We start from the raw sequence: 25,623 nt of genomic DNA, 5'->3' as shown, positions 1-25,623 counted from the left end.
AATGACTTTCTTTTATGTAATTTAGAAGTGTCAGACAGTCAATAGTGACAAAATAATCCAATTTTTTTTGGTAAACAAAGGTTTCAAACCATTGTCTGAAACTTCAGCAAATGCTGATGAGATGAAGACCTTGTTCACGTTGGAGAAACTAACTGATTGTGACAAATAGAGAGCCTTTCATGCAAAGGATAGAAAGTGCTCTATTGGTTACATGATTTGTATTTAAATGCTGGCACTTTACATCTTTTCTTTAGGCTGTCCCACGAGATAGAGGATGATTTGCTTCCAGTCAGATTTAGTGGGTCATGAGCTGGAAAATGGTCACCGTGGGGACTGGATTCCTCCGCAGATGCGGCACGTGGAGGCCAGTTGGGCAGACAGGAGGATGGTTTACGAGATGGTCCAGTTTCAGTCCAGTCCAGTCTTGAACAAACGGGGGAGCTGGCATGTGAGGGAGGCTGCAGTGGTAGGCAGTCGATAGGACTGTTTAGTGAACTTCTGTAATTTTGTCGTGCCAAAGCGTGGTGACACTTTTATGCTGCCTAGTTGAGGTCTGCTATACGATTTTGCTGCTTTGTATACCAAATACAGCATTTCACTGTACTTCAGTACATGTAACAATAAAGTATGGTTGAATCAATAGCAGAAGAATGGACACATGCATGCTCCCATTGCATGGTATGCAGGTTCTCAATTCTCCTTCACTCTGAGTGTTCATGGCTAGAGATTTCTAAGAGTCAATGGAGAATGTTGCTTTTCTTCAAGGTGACTTGGAGCACATCCTTGAATCTTTCCCTCTGTCTTCCCAGTAATCCCTTCCCATGCTAAAGCTTGGAGTAGTGTTGGCTTTGGGAGGCTGGTGTCAATGGACAATAGGTGCAGGAGTAGGCCATTTAGCTCTTCGAGCCAGCACCGCCATTCAATGTGATCATGGCTGATCATCCCCAATCAACACCCCATTCCTGCCTTCTCCCTATATCCCCTGACTCCACTATTTTTAAGAGCCCTATCTAGCTCTCTCTTGAAAGCATCCAGAGAACCTGCCTCCACCACCATCTGAGGCAGAAAATTCCACAGACTCGCCACTCTCTGTGAGAAAAAGTGTTTCCTCGTCTCTGTTCTAAATGGGTTACTCCTTATTCTTAATGATGTGACCTGCCCAATGTGGCTGATTTGTAACAAGAAATGACGCAAAGTACTAGAGTAACTCAGTGGATCAAGCAGCATCACTAGTGAACGTGAATAGGACGTGTTGGATCGCAGCAGGGTAGAGCCAGGCAAGTGATAGATGGATAGACACAATGCTGGATTAACTCAGCCGGAGGCTGCATCTCTGGAGAGAAGGAATGGGTGATGTTTCGGGTTGGGACCCTTCTTCAGACTCTACCTGAAACATCACCCATTCCATCTCTCCAGAGATACTGCCTGTACTGCTATGCCTGTGCTCTACTCCAGCATTTTGTGTCTATCTTCAGTTTTAACCAGCATTTCTTCACAAGTAATAGATGGATACAGGTAAGGGTTTTTTTTACTGGCAGATGGTGGACAAAGGCAAGAGATAAGAAGACAGAAGGCTGTGAGATAAGGGGAGATGAGGAGCGAAATGTTAGACAATAGACAATAGGTGCAGGAGTAGGCCATTCGGCCCTTTGAGCCAGCACCACCATTCAATGTGACCATGGCTGATCATCCCCAATCAGTACCCCGTTCCTGCCTTCTCCCCATATCCCCTGACTCCGCTATCTTTGAGAGCCCTATCTAGCTCTTTCTTGAAAGTATCCAGAGAACCGGCCTCCACCGCCCTCTGAGGCGGAGAATTCCACATAATCCAGAGGAAGGGATACAAGTGGAAGGGGAAAGGAGGGTGGGATAGTGGTGAAATAAGTGCACATCCAGGTGGAGCATCCAGGGGGATGAGGAAAGTGTTTGCAATTAGGGTGTTAATGCAGGGGTTGTTGGCACTGGGAAATACACCAATACACCAATATTGCTTTGCTCCTCCTTCCAGTAGACTTTTAGAATGTTGCAATGTTGGTTGCCCGATGTGTTTGCTTGTTGTACCCAGTCGAGGTTTTGGTAATGCATAGAAGGTAGGTTTCACTGTTGTCCAGGATTCTGTGATATATTTCTGCTGGGTCTGAGATCTTGATTTTCAAACACCCTTTCCTCGACCTACTGAGAGCTGTGTTGACTGTGATGAATTGGACTATTGATTCTGTCCTCTCCAAGAGATGGCTTCCAAGGTACAGGAAATGGCCCAGGCTATTACCGTGAACTTTTGTTGGAGAGCAGAGTGCTATGCTAGGGGCAAATGAGTTGGAGAACATATGGAAGCTATATTTAAGAGGGAGTTAGATGTGGCCCTTGTGGCTAAAGGGATCAGGGGGTATGGAGAGAAGGCAGGTACAGGATACTGAGTTGGATGATCAGCCGTGATCATATTGAATGGCGGTGCAGGCTCAAAGGGCTGAATGGCCTTCTCCTGCACCTATTTTCTATGTTTCTATGGAAGCAGGTAAATAACAAAATATTCAGTTATTGCATATAGGGAGAAAGGTGCTTTTTGGAAATACAAGACTGCTATTTAGCCATGCGGCTGCATATATTACAACTCGGCATTTCCCTCTGACTGGCGAAGTGGAATTAAATTTCCCTCTGGCAAAAATGGTTTATTAGATTCTAGGCATAAGTTTAAGTATTCATCCCACGTGCTGAAGTTAATAAGTAGGCTAATTTTGGTAAGTCGGGAATGCTGTAGACCCAGCATTTCATGTGGCTTTTGAGTTTGTCAGTGGGTTTTCTGGATTTAGTAGTAAACTGTCACCAGAATAGAATTGGAGGACAGAACCAAGTACTTGAGTGCAAGTAAAATAACTATTTGAATGTAGCAGAATCGCATGATGGATTAATAATCACTATCACACTGCATGTTCCTGATGGTCAGCCGTGTATTCAGCATTGGTATGACATCAGTGTTTAAATGGGAGTCACCTTGCTGGAATGCTTGATTGTAATCTAACAGAGATAAGTAGAATATTCTTAAAACAGGCCTGACTCTTTAAATTGTTTATGTAGGAGCGGCACAAAAAAGGGAACAGACCAAATCACTCTTAAAATTCCAAGGAGTTCAGTGAAATGTGGAAAGATTCTTGCTAAGATTGAAAATAAAAGGCTCTGGAAGTAATCTCGGCTCCGTCTCACTATGAGATTAAGTATTGAGGCCCAAAAAACCATCCATTCTGGTGTAGGACCCCCACACCTTTCCCTACCTCACACTCTATAACAAGCTAAAAGTTTCTATCAGCAGAGATAAGCAATGTTCATCATTGAAGGCTGAAATGGCTTCAAATAGAGGATTGGTGAAGATTAGCCTGAAACAAAATGTAACATTGTTTGCTATCAAAAAAAGTATGTTGTGCACAGTGTGTATAATTATTGCCCCTTGTCTTCTGCAACATTAGTGACTGTTGCATTAGAAAAAGGTGACGGTGTTCACTAAGATTTAACCGCAATTGAATCAATAGATCTTATTTTGTACAGCTAATCCATTATTTGTCAGTCATATCTTGCAGTACAAATCGTCAGTGGGCATGTTGCTATAGAAACTCCTCAGAGGAAAGACCCTTGTAGGAAAGGAAACATTTCCTAATCAAATCCATTAAACAAATAAAATACAACAGCGGCCAAACAATATTACCAACTGCAGGACCTATATTTGAAGTAGTGGGGAGGAGTCTGATCGCCCGTTGGGGTCGCAACATCCGAAGCCTGGATCGCCTCGGTGCAGAGGGAGAATAAGGAGGGAAGAGACAAAGACTTTAAGATTTTTGCCTTCCATCACAGTGAGGAGGTGCCTGGTGAACTCACTGTGGTGGATGTTAATTTGTGTTTATTATGTGTTTTTGTCATTTTTATTATATGTAGGACTGCAAGGCAACAACATTTTGTTCAGACTGAAAGGTCTGAATGACAATAAAGGCTACTTTGACTTTGACTTTGATAGCCCTAAGGTTACAGATATGCATGGAGGTGAGAATAATGTCTTATCATTTCTGGAGATGGTTGGCATTTTCTTTCATTATTGATAGCACAACATGAATTCTGAAGAATTCCAAAGAGCACAGCGAGGACAGGAAAAGTTTGCTTTATTTATTACATAAGGCACAAAGAAATGTGTCACCTTTCTTTTAAAAAAAAAAAAAAAAACACAACACGTTTATGCCTTAAATGTTTTGGCCAGTTGCAGCCAGCTGGTGCTGTGAGCAGTCGGCTGTGTGCAGCTTGGCTCACTTTTGGATTTTCACTTGGGTACAGTATGAATGAGAAGATGCTGGTACTGTTGTTGATTGTTTGCTCCTCTGCTGGGCACATGCATGATGTGAGACATCATTGAGCCCAGTGGTGGAGCAGAGGCTCACTATAGAGAGGGTCCAGATTCACACCACATCAAGTCGTAGAGAGATAATGTGCAAACAAGCCCTTTGGCCCAAACAGCCCACACGTGTCCTCAGCTTTAGACCATGGCGGGCTGACATGTACGGTGATCCTGTTTATGAGAACTGTTTCTCATGCTGTGGCACAAGATAATGATGGCTTGATATTTTACTTTAATGATTTAAATATTTGAATCTGAAGAAGGGTTTTGACCCGAAACGTCGCCTATTTCTTCTCTCCATAGATGCTGCCTCACCCGCTGAGTTCCTCCAGCATTTTTGTCTACCTTCGATTTTTCCAGCATCTGCAGTTCTTTCTTAAACAAATATTTTTATGCTATTTTTGGTTAAAATCATTGTTTCACTTTTTTAAATACCTTTGTCATTGTTTAAAACCAGAATAGTTACTGAATGTTAAAAAATATCCACGCCATTTAAAAGTAGTTGAGGACCCTTTGTCAGCTGAGCTGTCCTAAGTGATGAGGGCTTCCCAGGGAAGGGCTTCAGGCCATGTCTCCAGAGGATTAGTCACCACTCCAATCTCATTTAGCCTTGGAGACCTGTGGAGTGTGAAAGGTCAGCTCACTTGGCTCTCCACATTCCTTGATTTGTTTAAGTTCCCTTTGGATGGGTTAGGCATAATAGTACTTAATATAAAACAAACTATATGCTTACACCTTTTACCTGCAATTTATAACATTAATACCATCCTTGTAAAGTATTGACTATTATTCAGTAGTCCTCCCTCTGGGTCAAAGCCAAGTTGGTTGCAGCCCCTTTCCAGGATCTTGATTACAAAATCCAAAATGACCAGTCTCGGGACTTGACCTGAAACATCACCTGTTCCTTTTCTCCTGAGATGCTGCCTGACCCGCTGAGTTACTCCAGCTTTTTGTGTCAATCTACAGTGTAAGACCAGCATCTGCAGTTTCTTCCTACATATGAAAATTGTAGTGTACTATTGAGGAGATTTTTTTTTGGATGCATGTCACCGGCATGGGCAGCATCCATTGCCTTTAAAAGGAATTGTTTTCTGGGTCACTTAAGAATCGACCACTTTGAAGTTCTAGACTGGGGAAACTAGGTAAGGATATCAGTTTTACCCATGAAGGACATTGGTGAATAACATGTTTTTTTTTAAAGACAATCTGGTAGCTTTTGTTATTATAGCAAGGACTAGTTGTCTTATTCCTACATTATCCCTGCCTCATTGTGGGTTTCCTTTAGGTGCCCTGTGGTTTCCTCCCACATCCCAAAGACATACGGTTTTGTAGGTTAATTGCCCTCTAAATTGCCCCTAACATGTAGTGAGTGGATGCACCAATGGTATAACACAACTAGGGTGAACTTGTTGGTCAGTGTGGACTTGCTGGGCAGAAATACCTATTTCCATGTTGTATCTTTGTCTGAAGAAGGGTATCCACCCAAAAGGCACCTTTTCCTTTTGTTCAGGGATGCTACCTGATCCAGCATTTTGTGTCTATCTTCAATCAATAAATGGATTTGGATTGTACAGATACCACGGTGGGATGCAAATTTAGATCTTGGGTTGTTCTCTGCCTAGTAAATTCATCAATGCATCCCTGTCCGAGGTGTTGTATTGCAAATGAGCCCTCAAGTGAATGCCAGAGATCTGATGGTAGTGCAGGAGCTCTCCCCAGCTGGCCTGTTTTAGCAGTCAACAGATATTGCTAAAACAGACGGGTTGATCATGATATCTTTGCTACTTGTGGCACCTTGCCGTGCACAAATAAGCCACCACATTTCCTGCATTACAACAATGCTGCACTTTACAAATACGGCATTGGCTTGAAGGTTTTCCTCCATTTCCTGAGGTTTGTAAGACTTACGATAAAAATGTAAATCTTTCTTTTCTCATGTAATATGCAAAGTTAGTGAGTACGTTGGCAGAGGCACGGCAGCTTAAGGAATGCAATGTTACATTCCTCATCAAGATAGCATTACAGCAGATGTTCGCAGTCATCTTTGAATGATCTGAGAGGGGGAACTGGTCAGAAAATGTTGTTTATGTTACGAGAGGCTTGTGCTCATTTCTCCCTGGACCCATGCAAGAGCAAGAAAACGGGAATGGTGCTGGACAGCCAACGTCCTCAAACCTGTCCTGCCATCCATGGCAATAATGGTCGACCTCTAGAAACATAGAAACATAGAAATTAGGTGCAGGAGTAGGCCATTCGGCCCTTCGAGCCTGCACCGCCATTCAATATGATCATGGCTGATCATCCAACTCAGTATCCCGTACCTGCCTTCTCTCCATACCCCCTGATCCCCTTAGCCACAAGAGCCACATCTAACTCCCTCTTAAATATAGCCAATGAACTGGCCTCGACTACCCTCTGTGGCAGAGAGTTCCAGAGATTCACCACTCTCTGTGTGAAAAAGGTTCTTCTCATCTCTGTTTTAAAGGATTTCCCCCTTATCCTTAAGCTGTGACCCCTTGTCCTGGACTTCCCTAACATCGGGAACAATCTTCCTGCATCTAGCCTGTCCAACCCCTTAAGAATTTTGTAAGTTTCTATAAGATCCCCTCTCAATCTCCTAAATTCTAGAGAGTATAAACCAAGTCTATCCAGTCTTTCTTCATAAGACAGTCCTGACATCCCAGGAATCAGTCTGGTGAACCGTCTCTGCACTCCCTCTATGGCAATAATATCCTTCCTCAGATTTGGAGACCAAAACTGTACGCAATACTCCAGGTGTGGTCTCACCAAGACCCTGTACAACTGCAGTAGAACCTCCCTGCTCCTATACTCAAATCCTTTTGCAATGAAAGCTAACATACCATTCGCTTTCTTTACTGCCTGCTGCACCTGCATGCCTACCTTCAATGACTGGTGTACCATGACACCCAGGTCTCGCTGCATCTCCCCCTTTCCCAATCGGCCACCATTTAGATAATAGTCTGCTTTCCCGTTTTTTTGCCACCAAAATGGATAACCTCACATTTATCCACATTATACTGCATCTGCCAAACATTTGCCCACTCACCCAGCCTATCCAAGTCACCTTGCAGTCTCCTAGCATCCTCCTCACAGCTAACACTGCCCCCCAGCTTAGTGTCATCCGCAAACTTGGAGATATTGCCTTCAATTCCCTCATCCAGATCATTAATATATATTGTAAATAGCTGGGGGTCCCAGCACTGAGCCTTGCGGTACCACACTAGTCACTGCCTGCCATTGTGAAAAGTACCCGTTTACTCCTACTCTTTGTTTCCTGTTTGCCAGCCAGTTCTCTATCCACATCAATACTGAACCCCCAATGCCTTGTGCTTTAAGTTTGTATACTAATCTCTTATGTGGGACCTTGTCGAAAGCCTTCTGGAAGTCCAGATACACCACATCCACTGGTTCTCCCCTATCCACGCTACTAGTTACATCCTCGAAAAATTCTATAAGATTCGTCAGACATGATTTACCTTTCGTAAATCCATGCTGACTTTGTCCAATGATTTCACCACTTTCCAAATGTGCTGCTATCCCATCTTTAATAACTGACTCTAGCAGTTTCCCCACTACCGATGTTAGACTAACTTGTCTGTAATTCCCCATTTTCTCTCTCCCTCCCTTCTTAAAAAGTGGGGTTACGTTTGCTACCCGCCAATCTTCAGGAACTGTTCCAGAATCTAAAGAGTTTTGAAAGATTATTACTAATGCATCCACTATTTCTGGAGCTACTGGAGTACTCTGGGATGCAGCCTATCTGGCCCTGGGGACAGACAGGCCTCTGCTTCCAATCACTCTCAATTCATCGATCTTTCAAAAATATACCCGCCTCCATTTTAAACACCTCCAGTGATCTAACCTCGACAGCCTTCCAGAGAGGAGATTTTGAGCAAATCAATACATTCTGTAGAAAGCAACCCAGTCTCACTGTAGTGATTATTTACACTACTTGCGTATGGCCTGCACAGCCTAAAGTTGTAGATCAAGGGTAGACATCCAGGCCAGGACAGCATCAGTTACTGGGTGGATGGCTTTGATGCCCCCAGGGAAAAGCCTCAGTGAGCAGTCATTCACATAGAAACATAGAAATTAGGTGCAGGAGTAGGCCATTCGGCCCTTCGAGCCTACACCGCCATTCAATATGATCATGGCTGATCATCCAACTCAGTATCCCGTACCTGCCTTCTCTCCATACCCCCTGATCCCCTTAGCCACAAGGGCCACATCTAACTCCCTCTTAAATATAGCCAATGAACTGGCCTCAACTACCCTCTGTGGCAGAGAGTTCCAGAGATTCACCACTCTCTGTGTGTGAAAAAAAGTTCTTCTCATCTCGGTTTTAAAGGATTTCCCCCTTATCCTTAAGCTGTGACCCCTTGTCCTGGACTTCCCTAACATCGGGAACAATCTTCCTGCATCTAGCCTGTCCAACCCCTTCACGATGTGTGGGATGCTCAGGTCTGGATGTCTGCAGTCACAGGCGGGGTTGTCTGTCATCTCCCACTTACACAAGTGATGGGCTGTTCTTGCATGGAGGGTGCGGATTCTGTTCCGGGTTCGAGGTCAGAACCCGGTGGTTTCACTGTAGGGTCTGTGATGACCTCTCTGTTGTTGGCGTTGCCATCTTTCTAGGCTCTGCACCATTCAGTCTTGGGGTCAAAGTATTCCAGGGATTTATCAGAATACCAGAAGGGTTTGCGAGACTTCGGGCGCATGTTGGGCAGATTGTTCAAGTCAGCATGGATGGGAAGGTCGCGGTTAGCCTCGATGGTGCACCAATCTTTCAACATCCCCTCCTTTCTGCATATGCTGGGAGGCGCGATATGAGAGAGGACAGGGAGCCACTGCAAAGGTGTTGACTTAAGCATCCCTGAGATGACCCGCATTGCAGAGTTAAGGACAGTGTCGCTCAAGTTCAAGTTCAAGTTACATTTATTGTCATATGCACCAATTGGTACAGTGAGATTTGAGTTACCATACAGCTATATGAATAAAAAGAACACAATACACGATAGAGTTTAACATGAACATCCCCACACAGTGGTATCAACATTTCCCACTGAGGGAAGGCAATGAATTTCAGTCATCTTCCTCATTGTTCACCCATGGTCTGGGCCTTTGAGCTCTCCGCAGTCGTCGTTACGGACAGCCAATGTTTCAGGCGCTCTCACCAGGATGAAGGAACTCTGGCGCCGGACAGAAGAAAACTCTCAGCGGCTTGGAGTTTCCGAATTGGCTGCTTCCTACCTGAGACTGCGGCTCCCGAAGTCCATAGGCTGAACTGGACGGAGCTCCAACACTGGCGGCCCTCGGCAAAGGGATCACCAGGACTCCGCGATGTTACTGTCAGCGCCGCCCAACACTCCACACGGCGATCCCCAGTAAGGCATCGTCTGCTCCGCGATGGTAACTCAGTGCTGCACCGCTGCTGAAGCTCTGGCTGGTCTCCGGCAGGAAAGGCCGCGCCAATCCAGATGCTAGTCCGTGAGTGGGGGGGGGGGGAAGATGCGACTCCATCAGGTAGTGACTGAGAAACAATTACCCCCTTCCCCTCCTCGCCTCCCCCACATAAAAAAAACTAAGAAACCTTGTTTGGTGTGGCAGCTATTAGCTTATGCATTTGAGCAAAACTTTGCTGTTGTGTAGACTAGGGCTAAGCTTGCATTACGGAGGGTGTGTGCATTGGATCCCCAGCTGTTGCCTACAAGTTTCCTGATGTTGAACCTTGCTTTCAGTTTATCAGCCACACTCTTCAGGTGTTCACGATAGGTGAGGGTGCAATACAGGGCGACTCCAGGGTGGGAGATTGCAACCTTCACGTGGTCCACCCGGTTTCAACTAATGCATCAACCTGATGTGCAGAAACAATTAATTACGCTGGGGGCACGACTTTTGCTACAGATTTATAATTTTCTGATGGCACATCGGATATGGCAGCACTGATCTCCAGGGACAAGTTAAGCAACTTCATGGTACATTAGCCCTGTCAGTAAACAAACATATTAACCATGGCAAGCAGTATAGTTCACAAGACTGGTTGCTACTAATATTAAATTTAGGATTTGACCTCGAAGTGGACGTAGACGTTGGTGCCACAAATGCATTGAGACGGGAGCATATTGCAGACTTGGCCATTAACGCTGAGAAAATGAAATCGTACGACATCACCCTTTCTGTTCCTTGTATTAATAGCAGACGTCCCATCTCTATGTGCTTTTATTTACAGTAATTAAAAGGCAGAGTATCAGAGGGGATTAGTAAATAAATAATGACATTATTAACAAGATCTACGGTCATGTCACACCTTTCTATAACCTGTTTCGACGAGCATTATGCAAGTATTAGCTTAGATAAATCAATGCTTAAATGTCACACGGAAAGGCTTTGTTTTCATTCCCTGTTGCTAACGCAGTTTTTCTGCTCATGAAGAAACGACTAATATTGCAGAGTTCTCAGTGTCTCTTCACTGGCCTGGGTTCTGCCTGACCTTTCTATGGCTATTGATGTTGAATTGAGGAATGGAGCCTGTTTGCACAGAGCACTGTCTTCTTAGCAATTCAGATGGTGGGCTGCTGTTTGTTTTTCCCACATCTGTTTTGCTCTGGCCCTTTGTGGGGATGTTTGCAGAATGCTGGCCCTTCTACTTTTTCCTGAAACGAGAAGTCCACTTGAACGGATGTTTCCAAGCGTTAGACACAGTATGTTTCTACCCCCTCCCCTCTGACCACACTTAATATTATCAGCTTACAATACTCGGGCTGTCTTTCACAAAAGCAGTGGCTGTCATCTGTCTGAAGTTTAGACAGGCGAGCCCACTGTTATCAAATGGGATTTTGAATGCATGTGCTTTATAAAAGCGAGAACATTGTGATTTTTTTTTTTTTTTTTTTTTTTTCCACTCTCTAATTCTGGATTTCCCTCTGCTCCGAGCAACATCCTGAAGGTGCTGTCTCGTGTTCAGGTGCACGGCATGGAGTGCCAGGAGTTCACCAGTATGTTACTTAATTGATTCATTGCCCTCGATAGTGAACCTTGTCAAGCTGCTTGGCCGAGGATGACTTCACACCCAGACGGTGTCGGGCGTTATGGGGAGAAGGCAGGAGAATGGAGTTAGGAGGGGGAGTTGTGTTAAACAACAGAGCAGACTTGATGGGCCGAATGGCCTAGTTCTGCTACTATCACTTATGACCTCATGCCCCAGACTGGATTCAATTCCCGACTGGAGTGCAGCTGAGACCACTTTCCAGCAGGATTTTGTTTGGATAAAAACGCGTGGCAGACATTGTGGGTGCTTCTTTCCACCTTTTATATATTTTGGGAATACCGGAAAAATTTAAAATATTCTAGCGTGTATTTAATGCACATCATTGGTAATTTGGTGATATCACAGTAGGGTCAGTCAAGGCAATACCACAAAAATGTCAAAGTCACTATGTGAGAACATTCGGACCAACCACACGCTGAGGGATCTTGTCATGAGTGCGAGAGGTTTAATACAACTTCACATTAAAAATGGTATCTTTTTTTCTAAAAATTGGAATTGCCATGAAACCAGATGCGTGAAAAGTCATTTGTTTAGGAACTCTTGACAGTCGGAGTTCTGGGAGTAGCAAATCACAATTTTGCAACAAAAGGATGGGTCTATAGATTCTAATATGAAGGAAGGAACTGCAGATGCTGGTTTAAACTGAAGGTTGACACAAAGCTGGAATAACTCAGCGGGACAGGCAGCCATTCCATCTCTCCAGAGATACTGCCTGTCCCGCTGAATTACTACAGCTTTTTGTGTCTATCGATAGATTCTAATAATTTAGTTAATTGAAAGTTAGCAGTGATGCGTAAATTGATGTAATTAGAAGGGTTTCGATCAATATGTGAAAGTTATCGAGCTGGTTAAAAACAATAAAGTTCAATATGCCAATGGGAATGAGGAAAGAATGTTTTGGGCTTCACTTTCGCATTGACTCTGTCAGCCCCTCTATGGATCTTGCAGATTTCTAACTGACCTGTACACCCACAGGGTACATTTGAACACTCCAGGGTAAATGCTGTGGGCCCACCTTGTGGAATTGACAAGCTGTTATCATGCCCCAGCCAAATGAGTAACACATTTTTCATTAGAAAACCTGTCCATTAGAGATCAGACCTTTAATAAACATACAAAGTTATCCTTTGCCAGACACCATATGAGAAATATTAAAAACAGACACAGTGTGCTTATTATATAAAAATCAGACAGTGGAACTCCTGGTATGCGCACAAGCAAGTACTCCATAAGAATATTTTAATATGCTGCATTGCTTCTTCAATTTCAATTTACTGCTTATTGATCTCAAATGAAGTGCAATTAAGATCCAATATTTTAAAAAACATACATAAATCCTTTCATGATTTATTTGTGCTTTTTGGCAATAAAGTACTTTGACATGTGTTAGGTGTATGGTTACTTTTCTAATATAGAAAATCTGGCATCCCATTTTTATACAACAATCTCTCCTAAATGCTGTTGTGATAATGAAGGGACAGTTTGTTTCAGTGATGTTTGTTAAAAGATAAATATTGATGAGAAATAAAGACGAGAAATGGAGCTACAATGTTATTACCCCTTCAACTATTCTCTGCTCCTGCAGAAGCAATGAAGTTAGCTAACTTTAGGATTTAAAATGGAAGAACATCCATTTTGATGAGTTCACAAGTTATAGGAGTAGAATTAGGCCATTCGGCCCATAGAGTCTGCTCTGCCATTCAATCATGGCTGATCTCTGCCTCCTAATCCCATTTTCCTGCCTTCTCCCCATAATCCTTGACACCCGTTCTAATCAAAAATGTGTTTATCTCTGCCTTAAATATCCACTGACGGCCTCCACAGCCCTCTGTGGCAATGAGTTCCACAGATTAACTACCCTTGGTATGGCGAGTATTATTTGTTAGAATAGGGTTTATAATTTTCTTTTTTTGTGTATATTTTGCTCACTATTACTTCTCTTTTCACTCTTGCAGTCGCCTGAACAGAAATAATCTGCAGGTCTTGCCCGAGTTGCTTTTCCTGGGAACTCCGAAGCTCTACAGACTGTGAGTAGTCAAATTTCCTTAACCTTGTCAAATTTTAAATCAAGAGACACCTGGATGATTTCCGTGACATGTGGCTACTCCTGAATGAATTGCACCACATCAGCACAAGCTAACCCCCCCCCTCCTCCCGGTGAGTTTCTGCTCAAACTAGTTTGACGCTACATATAATCGCTGATATTTTGTTAATGCAACTCTCTGAAGAGGCTGTTTACTTTGGTTTAATTGTCATGATTTTTCTAAAGCCCTTACAGGTATAATTTCTTTTTGTGAGAACTTCCAGGATAATTGAATAGTTGTAATTTGCTTCATGCTTTCTTACCAGTCGTAAATCAACGTTCAGGCTCGGTTCTGGGGTATCCTCGGGCACTTTGAAGCAGGCAGAAACATTCTTGATGATGATTTAGAAGGAAAATAGTTCATTTTAAAGTCATTGAGAAGCACGTGCTTCAGAAAAGTGGAGGATGAAGGTCATGTCTGAATGGAATAGTTTTAAATTGTTGCAGTTTACTGGGAACTTTCCATGTCTAAAGGATCAATTTTCCTTTTCATTTACAGGAAAGAAATCATGAAAAAAATCTTAAATTTTGCAGGTTAAGTTGATCAATGTATGAATATTGAAAATGTAAAATAAGTCTGTTGTTGTATACTGTAATTGTTATAGCGTATTGCATTCATTTTGATGTGAAGTATCCTTTAATTTTAATAGGTAAGTGGATTCCTCTTTGAAGAAAGAGTGGTTGCAGATGTAACTTCACTGTCATTCCAAATGGAATGTGAAATCCTAACCACTTTGGTCCCTTTTTGTTCATTGCAGGTGTAATTTCTTGAAAATGAAATACAATATACAAGCATATAGTCGAGATTAACATCATATGGTCACAAACTTCTGAGAGCAATTATGATTATATTCAAAGCATAGTGCAAATCTTTTGTGCAATTATAAACTAATTATATTTAACATTGGTGTAAATAACAAATGAAGATAATTTGTAGCTTTGATATTCATTACTTGACCAAAACATCTTTTATGAATTACTTTCAGATGATTTTCATCTATAAATGATTGCAGTAAGACAAGAGTTGAAAAAATAGGTTGTTCTTATTCCTCTTCTTTCTGTTTTCCTACAATTTTATCTCCCATTCAGTCTAGAAATAGTTAATTCCCACTGGCATATCCTCGTGGCAAACAGCAATTGGATTGTAGCCGAGAGGTTTCCTGTATTCTAGGTCCTTGGTCCACAATATTGAAGCATCTGTCCTCCCAACTACTGCAGTGAGCAGAGCTCCAGATGGCTATAGAATGAATGCAATTGTTTCTCAAACGCTTCTGTTCCTGTAAAGATCTGTTTGCGTTCATTTGTATTGAATCAATTTAAATTAGCATGATTTGATTTTGATAAATCCCCACCCCCCCCCCTTCAAAATATGAAATCTGTGCTGTGACTGGGCCATACCAGTATCAATGGAGCTTTCCTGTCACCGTTTACTCCCTGTAATTGAGTATACTTCAGAATAGGAAAAGTGAATATAGACTTTCAGCGACGGGTCTGGGAGGCTTACTATTCAATGCGCTTGAAGAAAATGGCAGAGCAGTTTCTCTCCACTCCCAGTGGGCTTGCAGGGAATTCAAGTGGGAGAATCAAAACCTCACATCCATCCCCTTACATGCAGTCACTGCATTTATCCCTGTGCTTGAGGCGTGAGTATAAATGAGATGCCGCATTGAAATCCACCTTCATATTTCAGTATGGTATTGTTGGTAGCATTTTTCATTTAGGTTTGTAAGTTGTGGGTTTGAGATTTGGCATTGACACCATTTAACAGTTAAGTTAGTGCTGCAATGTTGGAGGAAATGGCCATCATAAGTGATGTTATGGCATTTGGCAGGTTGAGGATCATGAGTCCCATGACATTGTTTACATTGTATTTTACTTTCCTGTGGACTGTTGCAATGTACTGCTGGTGACATTAATTATGATAGCTAAGAAATCTCTGATCCTGCTCCTCAGTCAGTAACTCCCACTCTTGTGGATGGAGCTCGGGTGAGATTCTATATTAAAATCTAATTTGATATTTCAGTATTTTGTTGGTAGCATTTATTCTTTGAGTTCGTAAGGTATCGCCATGAGGCATCAGCTGCCTATTGATACTACAGTACACTGCCTTCTGTGCTCTGGAACAGAATATATTAAGAGGTGCAGAGGGACAAATTTACATCCAGCTTATCAGATGGACTCAGTATGAAGTTCACTTGACATGGACTGAATTGCCTTTTGGTTTTCCGGGAAATAATCGTAAATTTAACACTCTGAGTGCAATTTATTACTCTTGTTATGTATATTGCCCTACTGAAAGAGCTGGCAAATAGTTCAATAGTTTGCCATGGAAAATAAGTTGTTTTCTTGATTCTGAAGTCCAGATGTCAAATGGTAATCGATTTGTCTGTTCTCCAAAAGTTTACATTGGATATAGACAAAATGCTAGAGTAACTCAGCAGGACATGCACCCTCTCTGGAGGTAAGGAATGGGTGGTGTTTTAAGTCTGACCTGATGAAGAAGGATCTCAACCTGAAATGTCACCCATTCCTTGTATCCACAGATGCTGCCTATCCCGCTGAGTTACTCTAGCATTTTGTGTCTATCTTTGCTGTGAATCCGCATCCATACATATGTGATTCAGCTGCAACATGGTGATCTGGTGCAGAAACCTTCAACCAACATGGTGTTTTCCCACCCTCTTAATCTCACATCAGTTGGGATAAGCTACCTTAAGTAGACATAAAAAGCTAGGGTAACTCAGTGGGTCGGGCAGCATCTCTGGAGAAAAGGAATAGGTGATGATTCGAGTCAAGACCCTTCTTCAGACTAGGAGCCAGGGGAGAGAGAGTCAAGAGATATGAAAAGGCACATAGAACAAATGAATGAAAGATATGCAAAAAGACAGCTAGATACCTTAACATGGATTGAAAAGTGAACCCTTCCTGAGTGTACGAAATGGCTTTCTGCTGACCTAGATAGTTGGGCTGAATGGAGGTTTCAGATTCTTTAGTTTTGCAAGGAAGACTCGATGTCTCTATAATAACATGGTCCGTATGGCTGCCTTCAGGCTTAAGAGGCTGTGGAATTACTGTAGGTCGATATCTACTATGCGACCTCTGACTTAAATCCTGAATCACAAGGTTGCGCCATATTTTTTTAATACAGTGCCAGAGCCTCACTGAATAAAAGTTTGCTAGCAGTGTAGCAAAAGCACATTTTTAGAGCTGATTTTAATTTAAAATATGGCAGGAAACAGATGGTACTGGATCGACTGTTAATTATATTGCCCATTCAGCTACCTATCAGAGTGCCATCAAACAAATATGAGTGAGGTGGGGATAAGTCTGTTAATGTTTGCCCTTATATGTCTATGATATCAGGGAGTTCACTGCAGTGGGGGGAATGATGGAATTTAATGTAAAACTGAGAAGGAAAATACTATATTTTGCCTGGAGGTTGTTGCTGAACAGACCATGAAGTCAAGTTTATCTGGCTGTGTGCTTGGCTAATTCAGATATTAAAAAGAAAAGTAATGATACATGCTTTGTATCAGAGCGTTGCTAAGTCTGTGTTTCATCTTTTGTAAGCTCTGCTCTTTAACCTTGCATAAAATAGATTTTAATTCAGCAGCTTAAGTAGCATTGCAGATTTTAATAATGTTGCTAATCAGTAACTTGAATGGCCACTGTGGTGTGAAATGTCCCTGGAAAAAAACAAATTTGAAGAATAGTTGAAATGCTTCGCAGGCTGCTGGTGCCAGTGCCAAAGAAAATTAAGATAACGCAACGTGAATTGTAATGTATTTTCTTTTCAGGAAACATGTCCATCATAGTCTGTGGTAATGTTTATACAGGTTGTATTCTGCACGCCAAGAATGATTAGCATTTTATGCACTCTGTTCCAGTCTCTGAGTTATTTAATCTCTTTGTAAAAATACTCCTGAAACATAGATTTGGGTCCAATTGACAAATGAATCCATCTCAAATTTGCTGCAGTTACTCACCTGGTCTACATGAAAAGCAAATTACGCAAACCCACACCAAGAAGACAATGGCTTCAGCTGCATGGGAACTGCATCTTTAGGAACTGCATCTTCAGATGGATGTATGTTGTTGATAGTTCAGTGTCACGGGGTGAGTTTTTCCTGACCAACAATATTTTAAAGGTTCCTAATGTGCAGGACTGCAGATGATATGGAAGGTGACTCACTATTGCCTCATGAGCGGCAGGATTGCTGACGATGCTGGTGATACCTGCAACATATAATGTGAATCTAATAAAGTCTGCGCACATGCACGAGAGTGAGCTTCAGAAGTTCATGTCATAGTTGCAGATAATGGGAGACTTGGGCCAATCGGCCGATCAATTCTATTCCACCATTCAATCACAGCTTATCTATCTTTCTCTCTCTCAAAACCATTTTCCTGCCTTCTCCCCATAACCTTTGACACCCGTACTCATCAACAATCTGTCTGTCTCCACTGTAAACATACCCAATGACTTGGCTTACAAAACTGTCTGTGGCAATGAATTCCACCTATTCACCACCCTCTGATTGAAGAAATTCCTCCTCGTTTTTCTAAAGGTATATCCTTTTATTCTATGCCCTCTGGTCTTAGACACTCCCACCAGTGGAAACATCCTCTCCACATCCACATCCACTGCAGGCCTTTCACTATTCTGTACGTTTCAGTGAGGTCTCCCCTCATCCTATTGAACTCCAGCAAGTAGAGGCCCTGAGCCATCAAACGCTCATCAGACATTAACCCAATCATCCCATTCTTGTTAACGACCTCTGGACCTTCTCCAATGCCAGCACATCCTCCCCTCTGATAAGGGGAGCTTAAATGGAGTGGACCCTTTCAATCCATTTAATACAAGCACCCGTACATTACAGGTGGCTAGTTTATTCTTAGTCAATGGCACTGAATAATGAGAGGGTGTAGGTGTAGGCGTGTGAATGACGTGAATGGTTGCAGCTGGTCATCAGTAGCAACAAAGATAATTGTTTCCAAAACTGTTCCCAATTTTGTTGTTGCTCCATAGTTTCTCTAAGGGAGCCATGCTGCTGGAAATATCAGATGCTTAGGTGGAGGTATTTCCCTTTTAACAGTAATATAATTACAGCTGTGTTTGCAGGGTTAGCAAATCAGTGCAAATGTGATTAGCACACTGTGTGGTGCTCTCCCTGCTGTTACATCCTGTGAAGGGTGCATGTGGGGCCATAGCTCAGGCTTCCCCCATTAGCTTGAGGGCAGACTGTGCAATGTGCAGCCAGCATAGAGTCTATGTTGCAATGCAGTGCAGCTTCTCGCATTGTAGAATGAAAGCTTGTGCTGATGCCTTGTGACGCCCGTCATTAGTTCATCTGTCATGTTTTATTTCAGTGAGACAAGTGGGATTTATGCTCTGAGCCCAGGTCTGACGTTGATTCCACACGATCACTCTGCACGCACTTTGTACAAACTGGATATTTCACATAAATTATATTGTTCAATATTAGCAGATGAATTTGTTAGAATGGAATCAACAAAGAGACATGCTATCTTGCACCCTTATTCCAACTCCATGTTGACATAAAGTTAACAGATGACTGGGTTTGTTGCTGGTCACCATGGGCTGAACAGAGATTCACTCAAGAATTCCAAATAATCTGGAGAGAGTATTTTTCAGGTTACGTATGCGGCACAGTGATGCAGCGGTAGAGTTACTGCCATAGAACGCCAGAGACCCAGGTTTGATCCTGACTACAGGTGCTGTCTGTTTGGAGTTTGCACGTTCTCTGCATGCCTGTGCGGGTTTTCTGAGTGCTCTGGTTTCCTCCCATGTTTTAAAGACATACAGGTGTGAAGGTTAATTGGCTTCTGAAACGTGTCCCTTGTGTGTAGAATAGACCTAGTGTACGAGTGATCACTGGTTGGTGCGGACCCAATGGACTCAAATGCTTGTTTCCACACTGTATTTCTAAATTAAATTAAAATATGCCATGCTATTTGCCTATATCATTAAACTACAGTTTCCATGTCTATGTGGCAGAACTTGCATGATTGTGAATATCCAGGACTAATTTTAATTTTTTTTTCTGAGATTTGAATTGACGCAGATATTGATAGTTATTGCAGAATATCATTGGGTCAAGAAACATCTCAATCAAATTCTTAATCATATAAATTTGCCGGCCCTTCCTGCAGTCCACTTGCAACTCTTAAATTTTGGCCCATGGCATTTATTCCTACCCCACCCTCTTAAGGATGGAGATTCTGACAAACAGTAAACAACACCACTGGTTTAAGAAGGGCTGGGACAGACTGTTTCTTCAGTATTTCCTCTGGTGTTCCAGGCACCTGGTTAAAAGGACATGTGAGAATGCTGAGTGATCCATCAGTAACAACATTTGATGGGCTTTTTTGCACTGTCACGCACCAGTTGGCCTTCAAGGTTGGAATTACAACATAAAGAACAATAATCTTGATATAACCTTTCTTTCTTATTGCATCAGAACCGGAGAATTGCCTCCAGGGAGGTTTCCAATTTTAGTGAGCACACAATGTGCACAGATAGTATATATTTTAAAGCTGTATATTTCACAGATTTAATTATGCTATCTGCATTGATTTGCTATTAATATTAGTTTCTTTCTTTCAACACAAAATTGTAGTCACCATTGTGTTTTGAGATTTCTTGGATGCTAAATGGCTCTCATTCAAAAAAAACTCAATCACTTGGTTCATTGAGGGATAAACTACATTTAGAGTTAGTCTGAATGATGCATCCTTATGGAAGTGCTGTGCAGTTACCAAACCCAGCTACTAAAAACCAATAGTGGAGCAGCTGGTAGGGCTGCTGCCTGGCGGCAACGGAGGCCCGGCTGTAATCCTGGCCGTGCATGCTATATGTGTGGAGTTTGCACATTCTCCCTGTGACCTTATGGATTTCCTCTGGGCGCTCCCGTTTCCTCCCACATCCCAAAACCATGTGGGCTTGTAGGTTAATTGGCCTCTGTAAAAAGCCCCCAGTGTGGAGGGAATGGATGCAGAAGTGGGATAACTTTGAACTCATGTGAATGGGTAATTGATGGTCAGCATGGACTCGGTTGGCCGAAGGGCCTGTTTCCATGCTGTATGGGGTATTTTTTAAACATAATACAATATATGTGTGTCTTAGAGAAAATCCTGTCTGCTCTTCCACTTAGTCAAGTAAAGAGGAATATTCAGCGTTATCTGACAGTGCCTGAAACTCGTTGCAACCACATAAAAACATTGCAGACCATGCCATGCTTTCATTTAAAAATAAGAAAGCCATGCATGACTAAAGTCTAAAAGAAGTCCCATTGCCTTCACTTTTATATCTCTGTAAATCTCAGAGCACTCAAGATTGTGTGGATTCGAGCAAATAATATAATTCATTTCTCTGAATTGAAAGCAAGATTCACTGAATTGTTTTATAAATGTAAAGCAAAAAGCTGCAAATGTATTAAATGGATGTCTGTTATGTTTGGGTTTAACCTCTTGGCTGGCTAGTTGATTTGTGGGAATTGGGAATAGGTATTCATTTTCTTTATTAGCAATTAATTTGTTCAGTCTGCAGCTCTGATCCCATTGCCTTCACACTTACAATGCGGGGCTGTAAAGGAGAACCAGGAAATAAATGTTTCCAATATGTGCCCAAGTGGTAATTTTTTTTAATTTAATATTTCCAAATATTGGAGCCAAACCACACAAGACCATGGGATTAAATCTTAATTCAAGTGGAATTAGGGAGGCTCTGGGGTAAGATTATTTTTCTCTTTTGATGTTTGTTCTGAATGAAAGGTTCATTTGTAAAGGCACACCTGAATGTGTGCCGTGCAATTGTTTAAATCTGCCTTTAGGTTGTTTGGGGTGGATGGCATTGGGTCCAGGTGGAGGAAACATTTGAAAGAAAGTCATCCTGGGGTATTCGATTACCCCATTTCAGTGTACTATTTGAAATATTTCTTGTGAATTAAGTTGTGTTTTCTGCCAAATCACAACAATTTTGTTTAGAAATTGCCTGAAAAAATGTTTAACGGCTGAAAAGACGTCCAGTTTCCATTCCTTTTTGCTTTCATGTTGGTTTTTGTATTATTAAAATATCATATTTTGTATATGACATTTCATATTTCATTTATCTGTATCATTCTTACAGATGTTGGGTGAGTGACCTCCAGCTAAATTTCTGATAGCTTTGTGTGCAATAATATGTATTTTCTTTTGGCTATTCTGAAATGCCTGGCATCTAGAGTACATTTGCAAATTGGTTTTGAAATTCCTTCCCTGTCAATAACTTTAAAGATGTGTTATTGTATTAAAATTTTCCTTCAAAATTCATTCCAAGCTACAGAGTACTGATGCTACAATGCACTTAGCAACTGATTATGGGGGTGAATATTGAGACATTCTTTGCACAATATACTAGAAACTAAACAAGTAAGTTGCCACAACTTGCTTTTTATAACCTATAAATGTGGGAAGGGTTAACCCAAGTGTCCAGTGAAGGCTGGAACTATCCACAGTGGGCTGATTTCTCAATCGCAGCATGGCTACCCTCGTCAATTCTGGTACCTCTTGGAAAGCACATTGTTCACAGTCTACTGACTGCTCATCTGAATCAAATAGATTCTGACTGTTTAATTTGGTTTGTTGGCTCACAGTTCAGTAATCATTCCGTGCTGATCAGCGGCACTGGATTGCGCAAGTGTTTGACCTGAAATACTGATAACTATGGAGTAGAAATCTCTCTGTAGTATGTGCTAAAGGGGAATAGTAGCAGCTTTGCATTGTACATTGCTTCTGACATTTGGTTTCTTTGAAAGAAGTGGGGTGAAATGTATCAACCACTGTCATTCGTGGTTAGCACAAGATACCAAGGACTTTTTTTTTGAGTATATAGATGTGTCCAAGCTTGAGGAAGAAAATAGGAGAAATGAGCTAGTGGTTGGAAGGGGTGATTTCTTCAAGTAATTTATCAATATTCTGTGCATTGATGATATGTGGAAAATAAAATCTGAGCACATCAAGCAGTGATGAAAACTGGCAGGCTTGAGTGCCGAAAGAAGACAAAAACCATAAGCAACTGACTCTGTTACCAACTCTTTATCCTTAATTCAAAACCAGAACGTCCATTTGTCCTATGAAATTCCTTGTGGTCACAAGCAATGCCTGTCTAAATCGAGGGCACGGGAAGTTCTCATGGTTTTGTAATGAAATCGATTTCCTTCTGGTGAATTTTTCACCCTGCAGTGGAATGGCGTTCTGAACCAAACATGTGCAACTCGTACCATGCACTGTCAGAAAAATGAGGTGCAGCTGATTAGCCCCTGCTTGGGCACAGATCCAGGATGTCTGAGTGATGATGGAACAGGATCAAGACTACCTGTTATTGTTTTAGACTTCAAGAAGTAATGTGCCATCGGTGTTTGTGTCCGTATGGTGTCCAAATTACAGTATGGGTAGTAGTCTGAAAAGTTCCTGTGGAGTAGTGTGCCATTTCAAATCACCATCCACAGGCCAGCAGGGAAGGAATAGATCCACAGTTTAATAGAGATAAAAGCACAAAGAATATAAATCTACTTTACATAAAAGCATTTTTCATTGGTTTTCCTTTTACTGCTGACAGACGCGTTACTACAAGTGCAATAGGCAAAAGCAATTTGTAATAGGAATAACATTTTCAGTGATTTTCTGAAATAGAAAATATCTCCTTAGTTGGGCCTTTTGGCAAGGTTGTCAGTTTTGTTGACTCATAAAAGCAAGAGCTGCAGAGGGAAGTGTATCGAAAATCCTTTGGAATTAAATTCTGCCAACCAGGATTAAAGTGTATGACAGACATGTTGGATGCCATAGTCCTGTACTTTATCACTACGGCCTCTCCAGCCTCTGCCCTATTGAACACTACAATGGCCGTGCAGGCTTCACAGGTTTCTGTTGCTACGGTTACTGTCGCTGTACTAAATCATAATCATTACTCATCCCATGAGGTGTCATGACAGCTGTTGCTAGCTTCCAACAGTAGGAAGACTTGGGGGTAATCTAGGCAGAAGAGAGGGAATTTTCAGGCAGTATAGGAAGGAACTGCAGATGCTGGTTTAAACCGAAGTCAGACAGTGTTCTGTAAGGTGGGTTTTAACATCTTGGCTCTGCTTGCTTGAGGCAGCTGTTGATGAGCCCATGTAAGTCGGTCTGTGTCAACCTGGACTCCTAATTGTCATGGAAACCTGAGAGAGAAATGGCATTGTAAACTTTGTAACATTGAAAGGTTTTTTTCTCGCTGCTCTCGCCTGGGATTATATAGCTGTGTGTGTATTCATTGATTTTTTTTTACACTTCTAATATTATCATAAAATCCTTGGAAGTTTTGAATCGGATTGTTTGCTGCCCAGTGGTGGTGTGTGAATAGAACAATGTGTTTGCTTTGTCGTCTAAGCTACTGCGGCTCGTGGTGTTGTCCCACCCTGCCGGGTTGGACAAACTTCAAAGGAGCAGACCGCCTTTTGTTTCGGACTCTCCTGCAGAATCCAGTGACATTGCACACACTCGTATAGCCTGATGTCTTATTTACAAAGTGGTCTAATCTCTGTCGAGTAAAAGGCTTGTACTGCAGCAGCTTACATTCTCATCCAATGGAGCGCTTGACTTACATCCTGAAAGTCAAACTCTAAATTTCCATTGAAGGATCATAGTCTGTCTACTGGGTATGGAAGGGATCTTGGTCAGCCCAGCATTTTCTGATGTTTACCTAAACATCTGTTGTACAAATGGATAATGCCTATAAAGGCTTTAAATCAATTTCCCTCCTGGGATAAATAAAGTTCTCTCTTATCGTAAGTGCAGTGCATTTTAAAGTATCATCCATTTGTATAGCAAATATTTAGGTAAACTTATTATCAGAATGTGATGGTATGGCCACTACCCAGTAGATGGTACTGACTCTTCGATGGATATTTAGAATTTGGCAACAATTATATATTTTTGCACTACTCGCTAAATTTCTAGTTGGTGACCAGGTCTAGTCAAGAATGTGTAATTATATGTACCAACAGGGTAACAATGAAATTCTTGTTTGCAGCAGCATAACAGGCCTGTAAAAATAATACAGAAATAAGGAAATGCTCGGAAGAAGGGTCCCAACCTGAAGCTTCACCTCATGTCTACTCTGCCATTCAATCATGGCTGATCTATCTCCATCTACCAAACCCCATAACTGCTGACACCTGTACTAATAAGCATTTAGTATTTGACTACCAACCTAAGGTTTAGTTTGTATGTCATGGAACCAGGCTCTTTGGCCCACCCAGTCCTTACCGACCATTGATCACCCATTCACACTAGTTCAATGTGATCCCACTTTCCCCATTCACTCCCTATACACTCGGGGTAATATTCAGCAGCCAAATAACCTTCATGTCATTGGGAGGATACAGAAGCACCAGGAGGAAATCCACACAATCGTCGGGAGAACATGCAAACTCCACTCAGACAACACCAGAGGTCTGCATTGAACCAGGGTATCTGGCATTGATGAACAGCAGCTGTGCCGCTACACCTTCCACAAATGACCAGTTTCCATTTCTGTTCAAGTATCAGAGTGGTAGTCAGAAAATCTGCTACAAATTGGCTCAGTAAATTTATTCTAAAAGTTGCAAAATTTTATTGACTCATGAAATGACCCAAGTTACAGCCCAGGCCAGTGCAGACATAACTGTAGTAGTTGGAGATGTTGCCTCTGTGTTCCTGCATAGGAACGGGAACCCTATTCAGAGCCTGCACTGCTGATGGCAGGCGCTGAGGGAAATGCTTCAACAAACATTCAACAAACACATGCTTCAACAAACATGCTCTTTTCAGTCCAATAATTTGTAGTGCTCTGTGACAACTCTCACACCAATTGTCACTATCTGGGCAGTGCAATTCATAGATCTACATCCTGAAAGTGGAAGAAGTGCCATTGCCATCCTCACTTAAAACATTGTCTATTTGTGGAAAAAAGGATTTAAATCAAACTACAGGTACTTATCAAAAAATTAAGTTTGGGTTTAGATTTATTATTGTCACGTGTACTGAGGTACAGAGAAAAGCATTGTTCTGCATACTATC

The 25,623-nt window shown here is 41.9% G+C and overlaps 1 protein-coding gene across 1 annotated transcript in view; it reads left to right on the top strand.

Moving 5' to 3' along the window:
- slit2 (slit homolog 2 (Drosophila)) overlaps positions 1–25,623 on the top strand; it is a 413,897-nt gene that overhangs the window by 13,567 nt on the left and 374,707 nt on the right. The window contains 1 exon segment of the mRNA XM_055638334.1: positions 13,400–13,471. Within this exon segment, the coding sequence (XP_055494309.1) occupies positions 13,400–13,471 (72 nt within the window).

The sequence above is a fragment of the Leucoraja erinacea genome, chromosome 1 (assembly GCF_028641065.1).
Source record: "Leucoraja erinacea ecotype New England chromosome 1, Leri_hhj_1, whole genome shotgun sequence".
Classification (NCBI taxonomy): Eukaryota; Metazoa; Chordata; class Chondrichthyes; order Rajiformes; family Rajidae; genus Leucoraja; species Leucoraja erinaceus.
Note: the sequence above shows the minus strand (reverse complement) of the source record. Positions and strands in the feature narration are given on the sequence as shown.